Here is an 18689-nt window from a genome sequence, read left to right as displayed (position 1 = left end):
CCAGCCTAAAGTGACTGGGAGCACAGCCATTTCCTTGTGTATGCACTTTACAACAGGAGTTCACTTGGTCAAGAACAGAATCCTGGCCTTCTTTACCAAGGGAACACAACTGCTGCTTACCAGCTGAAGTCAGCTAACTAAAAAGGGAATATGTTCCTACCTGCGCTCTTCTTAACCTAAGGGTAAACCACAGAAGTCAGATTTGTCACTCTCAAAGCACCAAAGTGTAGATTTGGCAATGTCTGGGAAGCGAGATAGCGTGAACGTTGCATTGAATGTGACCCCTACTTGGAAGAAGCTACATTCACTACATGTGTTAATTCTGTTTCTCTCTCCTGATTCTGCCAGACCTGCTGAAATTCTCCAGCATTTCCTGTTTTATTTCAGATTTCCAGCAGCAGCAGCAGTATATGGGTTTTATTTTGCTCTTTTAAAATTAGTTTTTATTTAAATAAATCTACAGTCAGATTCACTACGTGTAAGAGTGTAATAGTGCAGCCATTGTTAAATCTAACTCAGTCAAACTAAGCACCACAAAGTATCTGCCAAACAGTGGGTCAGGTCACTCGCAACCACCTCCAGCTGTCTAACATTGCACCTTCCATGCTGCATCTGCAATTACAAATTCTATCAAAAAAATCCTTTTCATCGCTACTTGGTTGCAGGCTTCACAGAACAATCAAAATACTCCACCAAAACTGAAATATATCCAATCCCCATTGGGCAGTATTCATAAAAGTTACAATTTCAAAATTTGCTTTAAAATCAAATCAACACAACATGGCTGAATAAGGGATTGCCGATCCCCATTAATCGTGTGATTATCTTCTCCCTTCTTTTATAGAAGACTAACCATCGCTGGTAAGGCTATAAATACTGTGAGCTATTTAATAATACATAATAGACATTTCTCAGTGTCAAGAGTTAGCACTTGCCAGCTAGGTTCAACATCAGAAATCTATCTCTACTAGAAAACACCATGTGTTTTGTGGTAACTGTAATCTCATTGACAATCTCAGCCTGAATACACTATGTAATTAGGCATATTTTGTGGCAATTGCAATCTCATTGATTTTTCCATGAGCAACTCAAAATTATCTCGACAGGAAATAACAGGTTCTTCAGCACTTGATTCCCACTGATGCCAGCTACCACATTTGTTTACAAATTGCAGATAAGTTCCATTTAAAAGCTTTTTATAGGGGCTGCCAAATTCCCCATCAAGAATCAAATGGACCAAACATCACTTTAACTATTTCCACTCTCCACAGAGTGACACCTCCACAAATAATGTGAGAAACATCCCTGGATCCATTCTCAGAGTAAAATGATATATTTCACATTAGATTGAAGTGCAAATAAAAGTTGTTTTTCCTCAGTCTTCTAGAGGGGGGGGCACAGGAAATTTATCAAAATGTAACAGGGATGAGGAATTTCAGTTTGGATGAATAGTCTTAGAGAAGCTGAGATTATTCTCCGTGGAACAGAGAGTGAAGCATGTTCTAAAAGAGGAGTTCAAAATTATGAAGTGTCTTGATAGTAAGAATAATTAGAAATTGTTTTCATCAGGAGTGCAAGCAACCAGTGAAAACAGATTTTTATGGTAATTGGCAAAACAACTTGAGGTGAGATGCGACTTTTTTTAAATGCACACATTGTTATGAGCTAGAATTCCTTAAAAGGAACAGGCAGCAGAATTAATGGCCACTTTCAAAAACTAGTTATACCATAATTTTGAAGTCATATATCTGAAAATATATTTAAAAGTCAGTAATGTAAGGAAAGAGCAGAGTGGACGAAGCTAATTGAAAACTTCTTTCAAAAAGCTACCTGGTATGGAAGGTGCTAGCTATGAAGAGAGGTTGAGTAGGTTAGGTTTATTTTCGTTAGAAAAAAGGAGATTGAGGGGGGACCTGATTGAGGTTTACAAAATCATGAAGGGTATAGACAGGGTGGATAGAGACAAGCTTTTTCCCAGGGTGAAGGATTCAATAACAAGAGAGGTCACGCTTTCAAGGTGAGGGGTGGAAAGTTTAAAGGGGATACATGCAGCAAGTACTTCACACAGAGGGTGGTGGGCATTTGGAACCCATTGCCAGCAGAGGTGATAGAGGCAGGCATGACAGAATCATTTAAGATGCGTCTGGACAGATGCATGAGTAGGTGGGGAGCAGAGGGACACAGATGCTTAGGAATTGACCAACATGGTTTAGACAATACATTTGGATCGGCTCAGGCTTGGAGGACCAAAGGGCCTGTTCCTGGGCTGTAAATTTTCTTTGTAAGTAACAATGAATTGAGCAGCTTCTGTCTGGGCCGGAAAATAAACTGACTTTATTTTGTTAAACAGAATGTTTCAAAGTACAATGAAGAAATGAAAGGCATAGGAAAGTATGGCAGTGATTATAGAATTTGGCCATTACCTCGATCATCTGGCAATTAGACTGACGAGCCGCGTAGTGGAAGACAGTTTCCCCATTCTTGTCTGCAATGTCCAACCTGACTCCACATTCTTCCACCAGCTCACGAACGCAGTCAATGTCATCCTTCTTGCAAGCAAGGTGTAGAGGGGTGATCCCCTCTTCGCTCTCCGTATCGTTTATGCAGCTGTACAGAGAACGACATATCAGTCCCATAAGTAATGCAATCAGACATAACAAAAATCGAGCATCAGTAACACTGCATTGAACATAATGGCCAAGCTAACTCTGTGCCATCAGGACTAGACAATCTTGCTGATGATGCCACAAATGTCAGCATCACACAATAACAAAGTGGAAGCCAATTTACTTTTCTACTTTTATTTCTGACTAATTTACAACTTTTTATGTCTGAAGGACAAACCTTTCTTCTATATGTACCAGGCAGGCAGGGAGAAAGTTGCTGAGCGCGAGAGCCGTGGTTTACTAGGAAGTTGAATCTCTTGTCAAGAGGAAAAAGAAGGCTTATGTTAGGATGAGATGTGATGCCTCAGTTAGGATGCTTGAGAGTTACAAGTTAGCCAGGAAAGACCTAAAGAGAGAGCTAAGAAGAGCCAGGAGGGAACATGAGAAGTCGTTGGCAGTTCGGATCAAGGAAAACCCTAAGGCTTTCTATAGGTATATCAGGAATAAAAGAATGACTTGAGTAAGATTTGGGTCAATCAAGGATAGTAGTGGGAAGTTGTGCATGGAGTCAGAGGAGATAGGGGAAGTGCTAAATGAATACTTTTCGTCAGTACTCACACTAGAAAAAAAAACATGGTCAAGGAGAATACTGAGATACAGGCTACTAGACTAGATGGGATTGAGGTTGACAAGGAGGAGGTATAAGCAATTCTGGAAAGTGTAAAAATAGATAAGTCCCCTGGGCCAGATGGGATTTATCCTAAGATTCTCTGGGAAGCCTGGGAGGAGATTACCAAGCCTTTGGCTTTGAGCTTTATGTTGTCATTGTCTACAGGAATAGTGCCAGAAGACTGGAGGATAGCAAATATTGTTCCCTTATTCAAGGGGAGTCGGGACAATCCTGGAAATTATAGACCTGTGAGAGCCTTACTTCGGTTGTGGGTAAAGTTGGAAAGGGATAGGATTTATAATCATCTAGAAAGGCATAGGTTGATTAGGGATAGTCAACACGGTTTTGAGAAGGGTAGGCCATGCTACACAAACCTTCTGGAGTTCTTTGAGAAGGTGAGCAAACAGGTAGATGAGGGTAACGCGGTTGATATGGTGTATATGGATTTCAGTAAGGCGTTTGATAAGGTTCTCCACGGTAGTCCATTGCAGAAAATACAGAAGCATGAGATTGAGGGTGATTTAGCGTATTGGATCAGAAATTGGCTAGCTGAAAGACAGAGGATGGTGGCTGATGGGAAATGTTCATTCTGGAGTTTAGTTACTACTGGTGTACCACAGAAATCTGTTTTGGGTCCACTGCTGTTTGTCATTTTCCTAAATGACCTGGATGAGGGCATAGAAGGATGGGTTTGTAAATTTGCGGATGATACTAAGGTCGGTAGAGCTGTGGATAGTGCTTAGGGATGTTGTAGGTTACACCGGGACATAGATAAGCTGCAGAACTGGGCTGAGAGGTGGCAAATGGAGATTAATGCGGGAAAGTGTGAGGTGGTTCACTTTGGAAGGAGTAACAGGAATGCAGAGTACTGGGCTAATGGTAAGATTCTTGGTCGTGTAGATGAGCAGAGAGATCTCGGTGTCCATGTACATAGATCCCTGAAAGTTTTCACCCAGGTTGATAGGGTTGTTAAGAAGGCATACGGTGTGTTAGCTTTTATTAGCAGAGCGATTGAGTTTCTGAACCATGAGGTCATGCTGCAGCTGTACAAAACTCTGCTGCGGCCACACTTGGAGTATTGTGTACAGTTCTGGTCACTGCGTTATAGGAAAGATGTAGAAGCTTTGGAAAGGGTTCAGAGGAGATTTACCAGGATGTTGCCTGGTATGGAGGGAAGGTTCTACGAGGAAAGGCTGAGGGACTTGAGGTTGTTTTCCTTAGAGAGAAGAAGGTTGAGAGGTGACTAAATTGAGACATATAAGATAATCAGAGGATAAGCTAGGTTGGACAGTGAGAACCTTTTTCATCAGATGGCAATGGCTAGCATGAGCAGACATAGCTTTAAACTGAGGGGTGATAGATATAGGACAAAATGTCAGAGGTAGTTTCTTTACTCAGAGAGTAGTAGGGGCGTGGAACGCACTGCTTGCAACAGTAGTAAACTCGCCAACTTTGAGGGCATGTAAATGGTCACTGGATAGGCATATGGACGAGAATGGAATAGTGTCAGTTAGATGGACTTCAGATTAGTTTCCCATGTCGGCGCAACATTAAGGGCCAAAGGGCCTGTACTGCGCTGTATTGTCCTATGACTAAGTGCTAGCTCCCTCAGGTTCTCTGTTCTGTTCAAGATATATCTTCCCTCTCTTCCAGAGCAGCCATGCATCTGCTTAGTTGTCATAACTGATCCAATTTCAGTCTTTTATCATCTATCTTGCTGTCCCAGTCCCCATTCCCCACAGAAACTACTCCAGGTTTCTATTAGAACTAATGAAATGTTGGCCTTATGAAGTACTTGTTCTGTTTCTCTTGCCACAAATGTTGCCTGGTCTGCTCTTACCAACAAGTTCAGGTTTCGTTTCAATCACAGGTGGGCTTTGTTATCCCTGCTTAGGTATCCCATTAATTTGCTCATGGGGAAAGTCAGAGAGCTGATTCGACAACTGTTATGAGTTTCAGATTAAAGGCTTCTACTGACAATTAATACAATCTGTATGTGTAAAATAAAAATCATTCATATGTTTGTACAAACTGGGAATTCTTGACTACATTTCAGTTCAGCAAACAGTTTATTTTAATTCATAGCATTGAACAAATATGGTCACACAAAGACCAGGCAATCACTATCAGCAACAAGAGAGAAACCAACCATTACCTTTGCTAAATGTTAAAAATCACACAACAGCAGGTTATAGTCCAACAGATTTACTTGGAATCACTAGCTATTAGAGCACCGCTCCTTCATCAGGTGATTTGTGGAGGTTAAGATCATGCTCACAGAATTTATAGCCAAACGAGTCCAGTGTCATGGAGATGTGATACAGTTAACAATCTTAGATTAAAACTTTCATCTTTTATAAATGGGATATGCTGGTTTCTGTTCTTTGACATATAAATCCAAGAACAACAACACAAGCCCACACAGATCCTCCCTCATACGCAAGCTCTCTCTCATATGCACATGCACGCACGCGAGCACACACATGCACACACACACACTCCTTCTCCCCGCACTCACACCACCACATGCACCCTCCAACAAATACCCCATCCTATTCACATACACAAACATATACACGCATACTCTATAACATGCACTCACATCCACATGCACACACTCACACGCACCCTCAATCTATCGCACCTCCATGCACATACATATAAGCTTATGGGGTGAATTTGTTTTTGCAGAATTACATTTTATTTTGCTGCATGAATCCATTTAAAACTCTGTAGAGCTATACAGAGGGTTTGTCACTCTGACATAGAGTTGGGACACAGACACACTTCACACCTATTGTTTAAAACCTGAGCTATCATGAGAATGCAATTTAAAAGAAGTCCTGGGATTTACTTATTAAAGAACAGAAACCAACATACCCCATTATAAAAAAATGAAAGTTTTACTTTAAGATTATTTACTGTATCATGTCTCCATGACACTGTAAATTCCGTGACCATGACCTTAACCTCCACTTCATGAAGGAGCGTTGCTCCAAAAGCTAGTGCTTCCAAATAAACCTGTTGGACTCTAACCTGGTGTTGTCTGAGTTTTAACTTTGTCCACTCCAGTTCAACACCAGCACGTCCAAGTCTTTGCTAATGCTCCATCATCTGCATCTTGCAGGTTACCATTGACCAGAAAGTGAACTGGCCATATAAACATGGACTGAAAAATCAAGTTGGAGGATAGAAATTCTAGTACAAGTAACTCATCTCCTAACTGCCCTTGATCTGTCCATTATTACAAGGCACAATACACGTGCCTATCAGCAACATCCAAAGCAGCTCGCTTGATCAGCACCCGATTCACCACTGTAAGCATTCACTTCCTCTACACCAGTAAACAGTGCATCAGTGTTTACCATTTATACAATGTACTGCTACACTCATCAACGCACGTTCAATAGTATCACCTACTCTCATGATTTCTACCACTTGGAAAAACAGGGGTAGCATATCCATGAGAACATCATCACCCTCAAGTTCACTTTTAAGCCACACACCATCTTGACTTAGAACCACATATGTCTTCCTTCACTGTCGCTGGGTCAAAACCATGAAGCTCTCTTCCTAAAGAACTACAGGTCTACTTACACCTTATGGACTACAACAGTACAGAAGGCAGCTCACTTATACCTTCTCAAGGACAATTAGGGAAGGCCATTAACTGCTGGCCTTGTCAGGAACATGAAACCAAAAGGCCTTCAGGAAGGTATAAAATACAATTTCCAAATCCTCCAATCTTCGCTCCACTCTGTCAAATATAAAGATAATGATTCAGTTTGTCCTTTAGGTCGGCAAGCTGTATTCTCTATCACGGCCAAGAAAATAGGTTTTAAATAGTATCAACCAAGACTTTTGGAACTAAGCAACACCAAGGGTAACTCGGACTCTCAGCCTACTCTTCTCCCCTTTTTCCATCTCTGACTATCTAAAGAGTAGTTATGATTTGGAGACGCCGGTGTTGGACTGGGGTGTACAAAGTTAAAACTCACACAACACCAGGTTTCAGTCCAACAGGGTTGTTTGGAAGCACTAGCTTTCGGAGCACTGCTCCTTCATCAGGTGGTTGTGGAGAATGAGGGTCCAAACGCTCATGCTTCCAAATAGACCTGTTGGATTATAAACCTGGTGTTGTGTGATTTTTAAAGAGTAGTTAATCTTCAAATCACCCAGATTAGGATTATTATAAATACCAAATGAGACACTAAATTCCAGTGGCCCGAAGCCAGACCTTGTTAATACTCTCTCCCTTTCTTTTTATCCATTCCTGAAACTCTATTCCTTTGGTCCTTCTCCCACCCACCCTTTAAGAACACTTTTCGACTTAATTCTACAGCAGCCTTTTTATCTCCAAACTAATGACGGAGAGACCAATATGAAATGTATGCTTTCCCTCATGGTACAGTCTTCCTCTTGATTTTCAGTGCTGGGGAAAACATTTTCCAAATAAAGTTAGCCTCAAGCATTCACATGCACTTAAGATTAAAAACCCCTCAGCTTCGAAAGTAGACCCCTATCTCACCACTTTGTCATTTTCAATTTGCCATTTCTAACTATCCTTTTAAGATCACTACCTTACAGCATTACGGATCTACCCATACCAAATTTACCACAACGGTTCATAATGTCAATACCATCTCCTCAAGAGAAATTACAAATGGGCACTAAGTGCTGGACTAACCAGCAAAGTCCACATTCAATAAATGAATTTTAAAATGCTGAATTTCAAGCAGGTGGTTCTAGGCCATGAATTCATTTGGAACTAGGACAATGTAATGCAAATACAGCATTAACCCACTCCACAACTATATACATATATATATATATATATATATAGGAAACATGAGGCAGACATTTACAGTGCATGCACCTTCCTCTGCATGTTCTACTTAAATCCATACCGCATAATGTGATTGTGGCGAAAGCTGTCCTTCATGCTCATCTCTACGGCTACGTGAGCCAAGGGCCAGTTTGGATGGCTTCGCAAACAGTCAGTCAGCTGCTGCACAGTGTCAACTTTCAGCGAGTCTGGCGAGATCTCATAGAATGGTCTCATCTTCGTTGCAAACTGTACAAACATTGTTCTTGCCTCCACTTCAGAGCTCACCTGGAACAACCTGTAGAGACACAAGACACAAAAACTGAACCATTTCTAATGATGTTACTCGCTCCTTTTTTTCATCTTTGCTCCATATTTGGACTGGTAGTGATTTTGAGGCATGAATCTCTTCATTTCCAAAATCATCTTCTGACTCAGACATTTGGGCTGCAATTTCCAAATGCTCATTACAGTGCACTGGTCACACAAAGTTGCTTTTAAAAGGAGTCCAATGTATTCAACAATGCATCCCCTGCTGGTTAAATGATCTTATTTTTGCCACAGAGCAAATTCACTCAAAGGAAGAAGATGATTGTAGCCAAAAAGACTTTGTGGCTGCCAACCCAAGAATCCACTGGCTCTGCCTTGCACCTCAACTGATGTTGCTTTACTTACATCAACAGTCCTAATAAATTACTCGGAAAAATTGAGAGTGCGTGGAATTGGAGCTAATCTTGGCACAGTAAATAACCGGGGAGGCAGCAAATAGGGAGTAGAGACAAAGGATTTATCCAATGTCTAGATGTATGTAACCAATGGTGCTCCCCATGAATCTGTGTCCTCATGCATACCAAGAGGGCTTCTAGAATGTTGGCTTTTATCTTGAGAGGATTGGAATTCAAAATTTAGGAACTTATGCTTCAGTTATACCAGATCCCATCTGGAGTAATGTGCTCTGTTCTGGAGCAGGGAGAAGGCCAAGGAGAGAAATCAGGACCCTTGGTGCTTCTCCTGTTCCTGGAACCCTTATTCCCCAACCTCACCAACCAGTCACCCTCAATGTTTAATCCTCCACTTCACATCACTCAAATATCCAGAATTGGAAAACTGTTACAGTGGGGTTGTCAGTTTGTTAAACACATTTAAAAGAAAGTTGCCTTCTGCATTCTAAGCCATTCATTATAAATTGAAACTAACTACACTCACAAATACATGGAATGAAGCAAATATTAAAAGTGCAAAACACTATAGACACTGCAAACATGATGTAAAATGATCTTTTTCAGAGGTTATGTTCTGATTTTTAAGAACTCCTTTTTCATTCTCAATAACTCTTTTATTAATCGATGCATTCACACAGTAAAATAACCGGCTGCATTTTGTTGATGCATGGTGATTAAGGGCTCATTTATAAGCAAAATTAGAAGAATTCAGTGATATCCTCAAAAATTGCTCTTTCGTTAAACATAAAGCACAAGGTGAGCATTAATTTCCAAGACAAGTCATAAGTTAGAAGTTATTTTCAAAATAACTAATATAGTTATTAACATAAAAAGACATCACCATAAACAAACCCTTCACAGACTGGTCAAATCAGTATTTCCAAAATATATGCACAAAGTTGGAAGACGTTAACCAGACAATGATCAAGTCAGAGTCATGCAGCATGGAAACAAACTCTTCGGTCTAACTCCTCCATGCCAACCAGGTTTCCCAAACTGAACTAGTCCTATTTGCCAGTGTTTGGCCCATATTCCTTGAAACCTTTCCTAAACATGTACTTATCCAAATTACTTTTAAATGTTGTAACTGTACCTGCATTTCCCACTTTCCTCTGGCAGTTCATTCCACACATGAACCACCCTCTGTATGGAATATGTTGCCCCTCAGATCCCTTATAAATCTTTCTCCTCTCACCTTAAAAATGTGCCCATTTGTTTTGAACCCCTCAATCCTTTGGAAAAGGCCTTTGCTATTAACTTGACCCATGCCCCTCATGATCTGATAACCACCTACGCTGCAGTAAAGAATGCCCCAGTCTTTACAGCCTCTCCTTATGACTCTAACCCTCCAGTGCCTGAAACATCCTGTAAATCTTTCTGAACACTCTCCAAATTAACCATATCCTTATTATGGCAGAATGACCAGTACTGTACACAGTACCCTAAAAGTGGCCTGACCAACATTCTGTACAATCTCAGCACGATGTCCCAACTTCAATACACAATGGCTTGAACAACGAGGTTACAACACTTTTTATGGTATCTCAAATTTAAATTTAACAAATGTTACCATGTTCATTACAAAAACATCCACTGCATTTTGCCCAGAGTATCGATGACCATAGGAAACCTTAAGCTCGAGATTCTACATACATTGCCTCAGCAATTTCAAATTACTTGGCTTCCAGTTAAGCAAATGATATTTTTGTTGATAGGTTTAAACCTGACTCTAGTCTTTGCAGCCTCCCTCCCCATCCCAATTCACCTTGCAGCCTGCCTCTTTCCCCCACAGGCTCATTCACACTTTCTCTCTGACACACTTGGAGCTTTCCCCACTCTCCTACATCTCACATCCAGCATCACACCCCCAGACTCCAATCTGTCACCTGCAAACAGATAACCCAGATCCACCAAAAACCAAGGGACACTCTTGCCATTGCAGAAGTCTACCCTCACCCAAACTCACATTCAAACCATGGCCTGACCAAAGGTTGGGCTTTTCCCAGCCCCAGCTTCAAACAAGAGACTCCCAGTTCAAGGTTCAAGACAGAAGACAGCTCCAGCTCCCCTGGGACTCCCTCACTGCCAGCACATCCTTTCCAAACTGCTTGATGTTCCTCCAATCAAAGGCTGATTTGCTCACATGGTTACTACTGATAAGCTCCGAGAATATGGTGCTAGAAAAGCACAGGTCAGGCAGCATCTGAGGAGCAGGACAGTCGATGTTTCGACAAAAAGCCCTTCATGATGAAGGGCTTTTGCCCAAAATGTTGATTCTCCTGCTCCTCGGATGCTGCTTGACCTGCTGTGCTTTTCCAGCACCACACTCTCTGCTCTAATCTCCAGCATCCAAAGTCCTCACTTTCGTCTACTACTGATCAGCTGACTACTGAATCTATCAGCAAAGACCACTGGAAAGAAATAGCCATGATGTTGCCAGGGTTTGAGGATTTGAGCTATAGGGAGAGGCTGAATAGGCTGTGGCTGTTTTCCCTGCAGTGTCAAAGGTTGAGGGGTGACCTCATAGAGGTTTATAAAATCATGAGGAGCATGGATAGGGTAAACAGAAAAAGTCTTTCTCCTGGGGGTGGGGTGTCCAGAGCTAGACGGCATGGGTTTCAGGTGAGAGGGGAAAGATATAAAAGGGATTTAAGAGGCAACCATTTCATGCAGAGGGTGGTGTATGTCTGGAATGAATTGCCAGAGGAAATGGTGGAGGCTGGTACAATTACAACACTTAAAAGGCATCTGGATGGATATATGAATAGGAAGGGTTTAGAAGGATATGGGCCAAGTGCTGGCAAATGGGACAAGGTAAGGTCAGGATATCTGGACAGCATGGACTAGTTGGACCAAAGGGTCTGATTCTGTGCTGTTCAACTCCATGACTCTATGACTGGAAGAGCAGCTTCTGGTGACCCAATGATTGACAGGTCTGGAGCCCTAGTTTGGAGGCCTTATAAGTATTCTGAACTTCATCAGTTCTTGCTGTCCTTTCGTGAACCTGCACAAACTGAAGTACAGTCAAGGGCAGACAACACTGCCCAGAATGCTTGCTAGCTGTGAAGACCAATTGCCAAGGACAACTGGATGTTGAGCTGGTGTAGGGGCCCATCACATGATGGAGAGACTTGTTGGAAGTGGTGGCTTTGCTGTTCCAACCCACTTATCTCATCAAGATATGCACTTTAATCACAGAGTCATAGAGATGTATTGCATGGAAACAGACCCTTCAATCCAACCCGTCCATGCCGACCAGATATTCTAATCCAATCTACTCCCACCTGCCAGCACCCGGCCCATATCCCTCCAAACCCTTCCTATTCATATACCCATCCAAATGCCTCAAATGTTGTAATTGTACCAGCCTCCACCACTTCCTCTGGTAGCTCATTCCATACACATACCACCCTCTGTGTGAAACAGTTGCCCCATAGGTCTCTTTTATATCTTTCCCCTCTCACCCTAAACCTATGCCCTCTAGTTCTGGATTCCCCGACCCCAGGGAAAAGACTTTGCCTATTTACCCTGTCCATGCCCCTCATAATTTTGTGAACTTCTATAAGGTCACCCCTCAGCCTCCGATGCTCCAGGGAAAACAGCCCCAGTAAGTTTGCTAGAATTGGAGATTTTGATGTGCAAAGTTGCTTATCTTACCGAGATTTGCATTTTAGTAGCATCTGCAATGGATTTTAAAAATTTGCCAGTATTTTGGAGGTTTGGAATAACTGGTGATTTCCTTACTGATATATGCTCTTCATTTGCTTGATTTTTTAGAATTCATTCATGGGAAGTGGCCATGTTAGCTGGCCAGCATTTACTAACTTTCCCCAATTGCCCTCGATTCTGAACACATCGCAGCCAGTGAAACACAGACAGCGCTACATGAGTCTGGCTTCTCACAGATGATGAGGGCCCAAGTGATTAGCACAAAGTTGGCATAATTAGGAAGGGAGTTCACTGGGTCAAACCCCTGGAACTTTCTAATGGCATGATGGACATACCTGCACTAAATGGACTGCAGTAGTTCAAAAAGGCAGTACTGTACCACCTTCTCAAAGGCAATCAGGGATTGGCAATAAATGCTGAAGCAGCCAGCAATGTTCATGTCCCATGAGTGATTTTTTTTCAATCATATGCTCCCTTATCTCCCAAGCCCTAACCCCATTCCAGGTAAGGTACACTAAACTCGGAAGCATATATTCACCGGAGTAACGTGGTCAAATTTATGTTTCCTAGAGTTTAGTGATGCGTGATTTAATCCAGGTGTTGAAAATGATGAAATAATTCAATAAGGCAGAATAAGAGAAATTATTTCCTCTGGTGGCAGAAAACAAAATAAAAACAGCTTCATCTTAAAACTGAAGCAAGCCCATTTTGGAGTCAAATCAGAAGCACTTTTTGCATACAAAGGATAGTGGAAAACTGTAACACTTTCCCTCAGAAGACTGTGGGCGCTGGGTCAATTGAGACTTGCAAACCTGAGATCAATCTGGCAAAACTGTCAGGCGACGTGGAACAATGACAGGTGGATGGGGCTGAGATACACATCAACAATGATCTAACTGTAAGCAAAACAGGCTTACAAGTATCAAGTGGCTCACTTCAGTCCCTACACCTTCAACTTTCTAAATGTAACACTGGCCAACAATACAAAATACAATTTTAAAAACAATCAAAAACAAACATTGCCCTTGCACTACTGGAAACTGGGCTTGAAGCCAACTTCAACAGCTAAGACAAAAGCCTGATTTCTGATGACTGCACGGAACCTACATGAACTACATGTCAGAAGAGGCTACACTGAAAGACACTTTGCCCTTCAGAAGTGAGGCCCACCAAGTGGTTTTAAACTCCTGTCACTGTGCAAAGTTTTTCAAAGAGTCCTCCTCACGAGCTTCTGAAGAAGCATATTTTACACAGGGAACTATAAACACCTGAAGGATCTTTAAACAATTGAGAGATCCCTGAGGCAGGGATGTCGAGATTTAATTTTTGTAGATTGTACAGGAATGCACTGTTGGGCCTCAGAGTTTGCACGAAAAGAATAAATCTATGCAGCCAATAATTTGCATTCCAAGTTGCTGATGTTAACAGATTTTTATGTTCAGCTTTCAATTTGCATAAGCAATGAAACAACAATGTCACGAGCTTCCAAATGTACAGTCAGGGTTACTAGTGAAGCAGAAATTTAGGCATTAATAGGACAGAAATGTTTGTGCTCCAAAAGCTTGTGATTCCTCTGATTTAGGTCCATTAAATCCTGATGTAGACTACAAATTGGGAATGAGTTAGGGCAGGTCAGGTCGACATGAATCATGCTATTTTGGTCATTGCAAAACTTTGCTCCACAACAGTTTTCAATGGTCCAGATAATCCGATTACAATCAGAACAGATTTGACCAATAGTAATCCTCTTTAAGATTTCCTATTTACGTGTTGGTGCTCTTTCTAGGTCAGGTTCCAAGTCTGGCCTTTCCATAATGGACCCAATGGAGTGGCGGCACGGTGGCTCAGTGGTTAGCACTGCTACCTCACAGCGCCAGGGACCCAGGTACAAATCCCACCTTGGGTGACTGTGTGTGTGGAGTTGGCACGTTTTCTCTGTATCTGCGTGGGTTTCCTCCAGGTGCTCCGGTCTCCTCCCACACTCCAAAGATATGCTGGTCAGGTGAATTGGCCATGCTAAATTGCCCATAGTGTTAGGTGCGTTAGTCAGGGGTAAATGTAGGGGAATGGGGCTGGGTGGGTTACTCTCCGGAGGGTCAGTGTGGACTTGTTGGGCCAAAGGGTCTGTTTCCAATCTAATTGAAACTGGGAAGAAATCCACTAGGTACAGGAATAATGGAGCAGGCCAAGATGTGTCCCATTCTCACCATATTTGCAGCTGTAGTTCAGCAGTTAATATCCCGTAGGCACTTTGACAGTGACTAAAGAAAGGTAAGTACATTAGGTAGTGAGGCAGTAGTGTGCCAGGCATGTAGGTTTGGGAATAGTGTGCCAGGTGGGTGAGGAGGGGTAGGTCAGGGACTGGATATGGATCAGGCCACGCCAGGCCCAGTTCCAGTAGGGATGGGAGAGATCAAGACAAGGATGACAGGTTCATGTAGCATTACTTTACAGGGAGGGAGATTCAGATTTGGGGGTTATCTTAGTTATTGAGCATTAAAAAAGGGTTGGGAATCACTGACTTACCGAAAACAGCAAGATATAAGACCAAAATAAGAGGAGTTTCTTTTCTTGCAGAGATCATCAGTTGTTGGAGCATTCTCCTTCAAACAGGCACCGAAGCAGAGTTGTTGGATATTTTTAAGGCTTCAAGGGACCGAATGGTTTCTAATTCATATATATGTAAAATAGTGAGGGATTGGATTGGAAATGTTACACCATCAAATTGTGAAAAGGAAAATAAAAACTTCACATTTTTAGTGTTTTTCATAATGTCGCAAAGTGCCTAATAACCAATGAAATGCAGTCATTGCTGTAAAGTCAAAATCAGGGCAGTGAATATTTGCACAACAAGCTCCCACGAACAAACATGACCCAATTATCTACTTTTCAGTGATGTAGATTGATAGATAAATATGGGCAAGACACAAGGATGAAGGCTCCTGCTTTTCTCTGTAATAATGCTATGGTGTGTTTGATAGTAGACAGTATATGGGTTTAATACCTCATCAAAAGTTGGCTGTCCAATAATGCAGTACTCTCTTAGCATTGCAGTGGAATGCAAATGTAGATTTTCAAGCTCAAGGATAATCATGGGCTGCCGGGCCATATTAATCTGATTTTATAACATAGACAATAGTGTCAAAATCAATGGTTGGGAGGGATGCGTGACATGTCTAGGTGTTATAAAACAGCCCACTATTAATCTTTAATAAAGTACAACACTGAGTAGTCAGCCACAATGAACCTGGGAGTAATTCAGACTGACTCTGGTAGTTAGATATATTGAGTGTTTCATTTTCCGACACCAACACTTATTGCTGAACATTAACATGAGAAAGACTTACTCATCAATATGTCAATTATTTCCAATGGACATTCTTAAACAAAACAAAAATTATTTTGAACTTGATACAGAAACCAGTGTCAGTTAGTGTTCCAGAAACAGTTCAATCTAGTACAAGGAAGAGAACATGAAGAGAGAGGCAGGAAGTCTTTCATTACCACAGAGATGCAGGGTTCCTCTTTTAGCAGCGAAAAAGGGGAAAGCCTGTTTTTCTTCATAATTAATGATTCACCAGCAAAGCAGTAAGAACAAAGCGACTTTTGAAAATGTGGTTTCTGAAAATTCAATTTTGTTGGTGAGTCATGCACTGCGGAGAAAAACACGCCTGCTTTCATCTATGTTAAGAAAAATGTCATTCTTCTACAGACTTTTCAAGTGTTAGTACAGCAATTGTATTGTACTTCTTTTTTAAATTCACTAATGTTCACATATAATTTTCATGCTACAGTTTGTGCAACCATTCATCGCCAAGATTAATAAATATATTGTCTTATTAAATCCATAGATACTTGGAAGATAACACAACTGAACTGCCTGCTGCTAAATGCACTGACCACCAATAGGTGGTGCTCTCTGCAGATACAGTGCTGAAGCTATAATATCATAAAATGTCTACCTACATTAGGGGTACTCAGTTAATTCAACTGAAGGTCGACCGAATGTTTGAGTGATACTCAGCTCCTAAATTAATATAAAAGGCTGGAATGAAATTGTTAATATGTTTATGTTAAACTATTTAGTCCATTATTTTAATGAGGACATCAATCATCATTAAGCTTCTACTAGTGAAATGAATTTCAAGATCAATGCATATTTATTTATACTTCATGTAGCTCTATTTCAATAAAACATTCTTCAAAGTGCAATTAAACTATATTTCTCTTTCCCTTCAGTTATTCAAATTAGGCTTAATGAAGATATTCATTAGTGTTAGGTAATCTGTACAGACATTGCCAACAATTCTCATCCTATGAGCAATGTAAAAATTATTGAAATTTTTAAGTTGCTCATTAAAACCTTTCAATTCAAGTTCATTTTTATTTATTTGTTTTCTGAGCTGATTAGATAAGATGGATCAAAAAGCCAGTCACATTTTAAAGATCATGTGAGTTGATCTTTATCAATCTAAATGAAAACCAAGTTTGCTGAGAAACATTCGCAGGTCAGGCAGAACCATACAGGTTGGTATTTCAGGTGCATACCTTACACAAGAATGGGCAAGATGAAGAGTCTTTACCTGGGAAAGTTTAGGGGAGAAGTGCGGGGAAAATCTTTCACACAGAGGGTGGTGGGTGCCTGGAACAACCTGCCAGTGGAGGTGTTGGAAGCAGGCACGTTAGCAACATTTAAAGTGTATCTTGATCGACATGTGAAGGGGAGGTGAACAGACAGATAGAAACTACATATGGACAATAAGTCTAAATAACAACTAGGAATTCGTGCAGGTTTGGTGGGCCAAAGGGAGTGTTCCTGTGCTATATTGTTCAAGCTAGCTACCTGTGAATTTCATTTTTCAGATATCTTCACTCACTTTTGCAGCTCACAAAACGCAGGGAAAACTAACAGGTTTCCCTGTGACTATTCACTCAGTGGCTGGCAATTTCACTTTATGAAATCAAGACCCACTCTCTATATGTGAGCATCCACGTTAGGTTGGCACTCTAGTGCAATACAGAGGGAGCGCTGTTGGAGGTGACACTTTTTGAAACAACATGTTAAAGTGAAAGCCCTTCTACCTCCTTGGGCAATAAACAATCCCATGACACTATTGAAGAAGAGAAGGGAAGTTTCTTTGCATCACATAAACGGCCACACTTTAAAAAATACTCAACTGGCTATAAACAGAACATTAGAAAGTAAGAAATAGTAGGAGGAGCAGGCCACCTGGCCATGCAAGTCTGCTCCACCATTCAAAAAGATCATGGCTGATCTTATCATACATTCAGCTCCACTTACCTGCCCACTACCATAATCCTTAATTCCCTTACTGTTCAAAAATCTATCTTTGTCTTAAAAATATTCAACGGGGTAGTCTCAATTGCTTCAACGGGCAGGGAATTCCACAGATTCACAACACTTTGTGTGAAGAAGTTCCTCCTCAATTCAGTCCTAAATCTGCTCCCCCTTATTTTGAGGCTATGCCCCCTCATTCTTGTAAAGCATTCAGAACATCTGAAGATCAAAATATACACTATGCATGGTGAATGCAAGTTCCCTCCTTATCTCTGCATGCACAACTGTTCCGAATGGTCTCCATTTAAAGTCTACATCCTATAATTTTTGCCAAACTCTGTTCTAAAATGAACTCCTCTAGGCCCAAAATGTGACTGGACTTCCCCTTCACACACAGTGGATTTAACAGAGATCCCATGCAGCTGAATGCACATGCAAAAAAAAACCTCATCCCTCGTCACAATCCATCCTTACTCCCTACACCTTTGGAATCTCTTTTTCTGGTTCTAAAGTGAGAGCAACTCAGGATAACATTCAATCAGGAACTCACCATGAAGGAGAACTGCACATAAACCCTGTGACCCTGGGAACTGCACAATCCTAGAAATTCTCCATCATGAAACGTCACCAAAAGATTCTCACCTGAAAGCATTCTGAGGTGTTTTGGGGTTGATAAGCAAGCAGTCCCAAGACTGTGCTGTCCGATACAGCACCACCCGTCCATCGTCCATAATTCTGCTGTGTGACACATATTCGGACAGTGGCACCTCTCGTACCCGGTAAGGGTTGGCAAAGAGGTTGGTCACAGTATTCAGTGTGTCTACCAAACGGCCAAAGAACTGCATTCTTACAATGACCTGCTGGGAGAAGAGAAGGGTTGGGGGAGATAGGGAAATAG

The 18689-nt window shown here is 41.4% G+C and overlaps 1 protein-coding gene across 6 annotated transcripts in view; it reads right to left on the bottom strand.

The window, feature by feature from the left end:
- The window catches only part of pla2g6 (phospholipase A2, group VI (cytosolic, calcium-independent)), an 85230-nt gene that overhangs the window by 53934 nt on the left and 12607 nt on the right, over positions 1-18689 (bottom strand). For 4 of the 6 annotated variants that reach the window (XM_072588663.1, XM_072588658.1, XM_072588662.1 and 1 more), the window contains exons 2-4: positions 18434-18651; positions 8184-8399; positions 2424-2607 (exon numbers count right to left, since the gene is read on the bottom strand). In XM_072588663.1, the coding sequence (XP_072444764.1) occupies positions 2424-2607; positions 8184-8399; positions 18434-18636 (603 nt within the window). In that variant the 5' untranslated portion in view covers positions 18637-18651. The remainder of the gene's footprint in view (positions 1-2423; positions 2608-8183; positions 8400-18433; positions 18652-18689) is intronic. The other 2 variants (XM_072588659.1, XM_072588661.1) reach the window with 1 other exon arrangement.

The sequence above is a fragment of the Chiloscyllium punctatum genome, chromosome 18 (assembly GCF_047496795.1).
Source record: "Chiloscyllium punctatum isolate Juve2018m chromosome 18, sChiPun1.3, whole genome shotgun sequence".
NCBI lineage: Eukaryota > Metazoa > Chordata > Chondrichthyes > Orectolobiformes > Hemiscylliidae > Chiloscyllium > Chiloscyllium punctatum.
The sequence above is the reverse complement of the archived record's forward strand: the minus strand, read 5'-3'. Positions and strand labels throughout refer to the sequence as shown.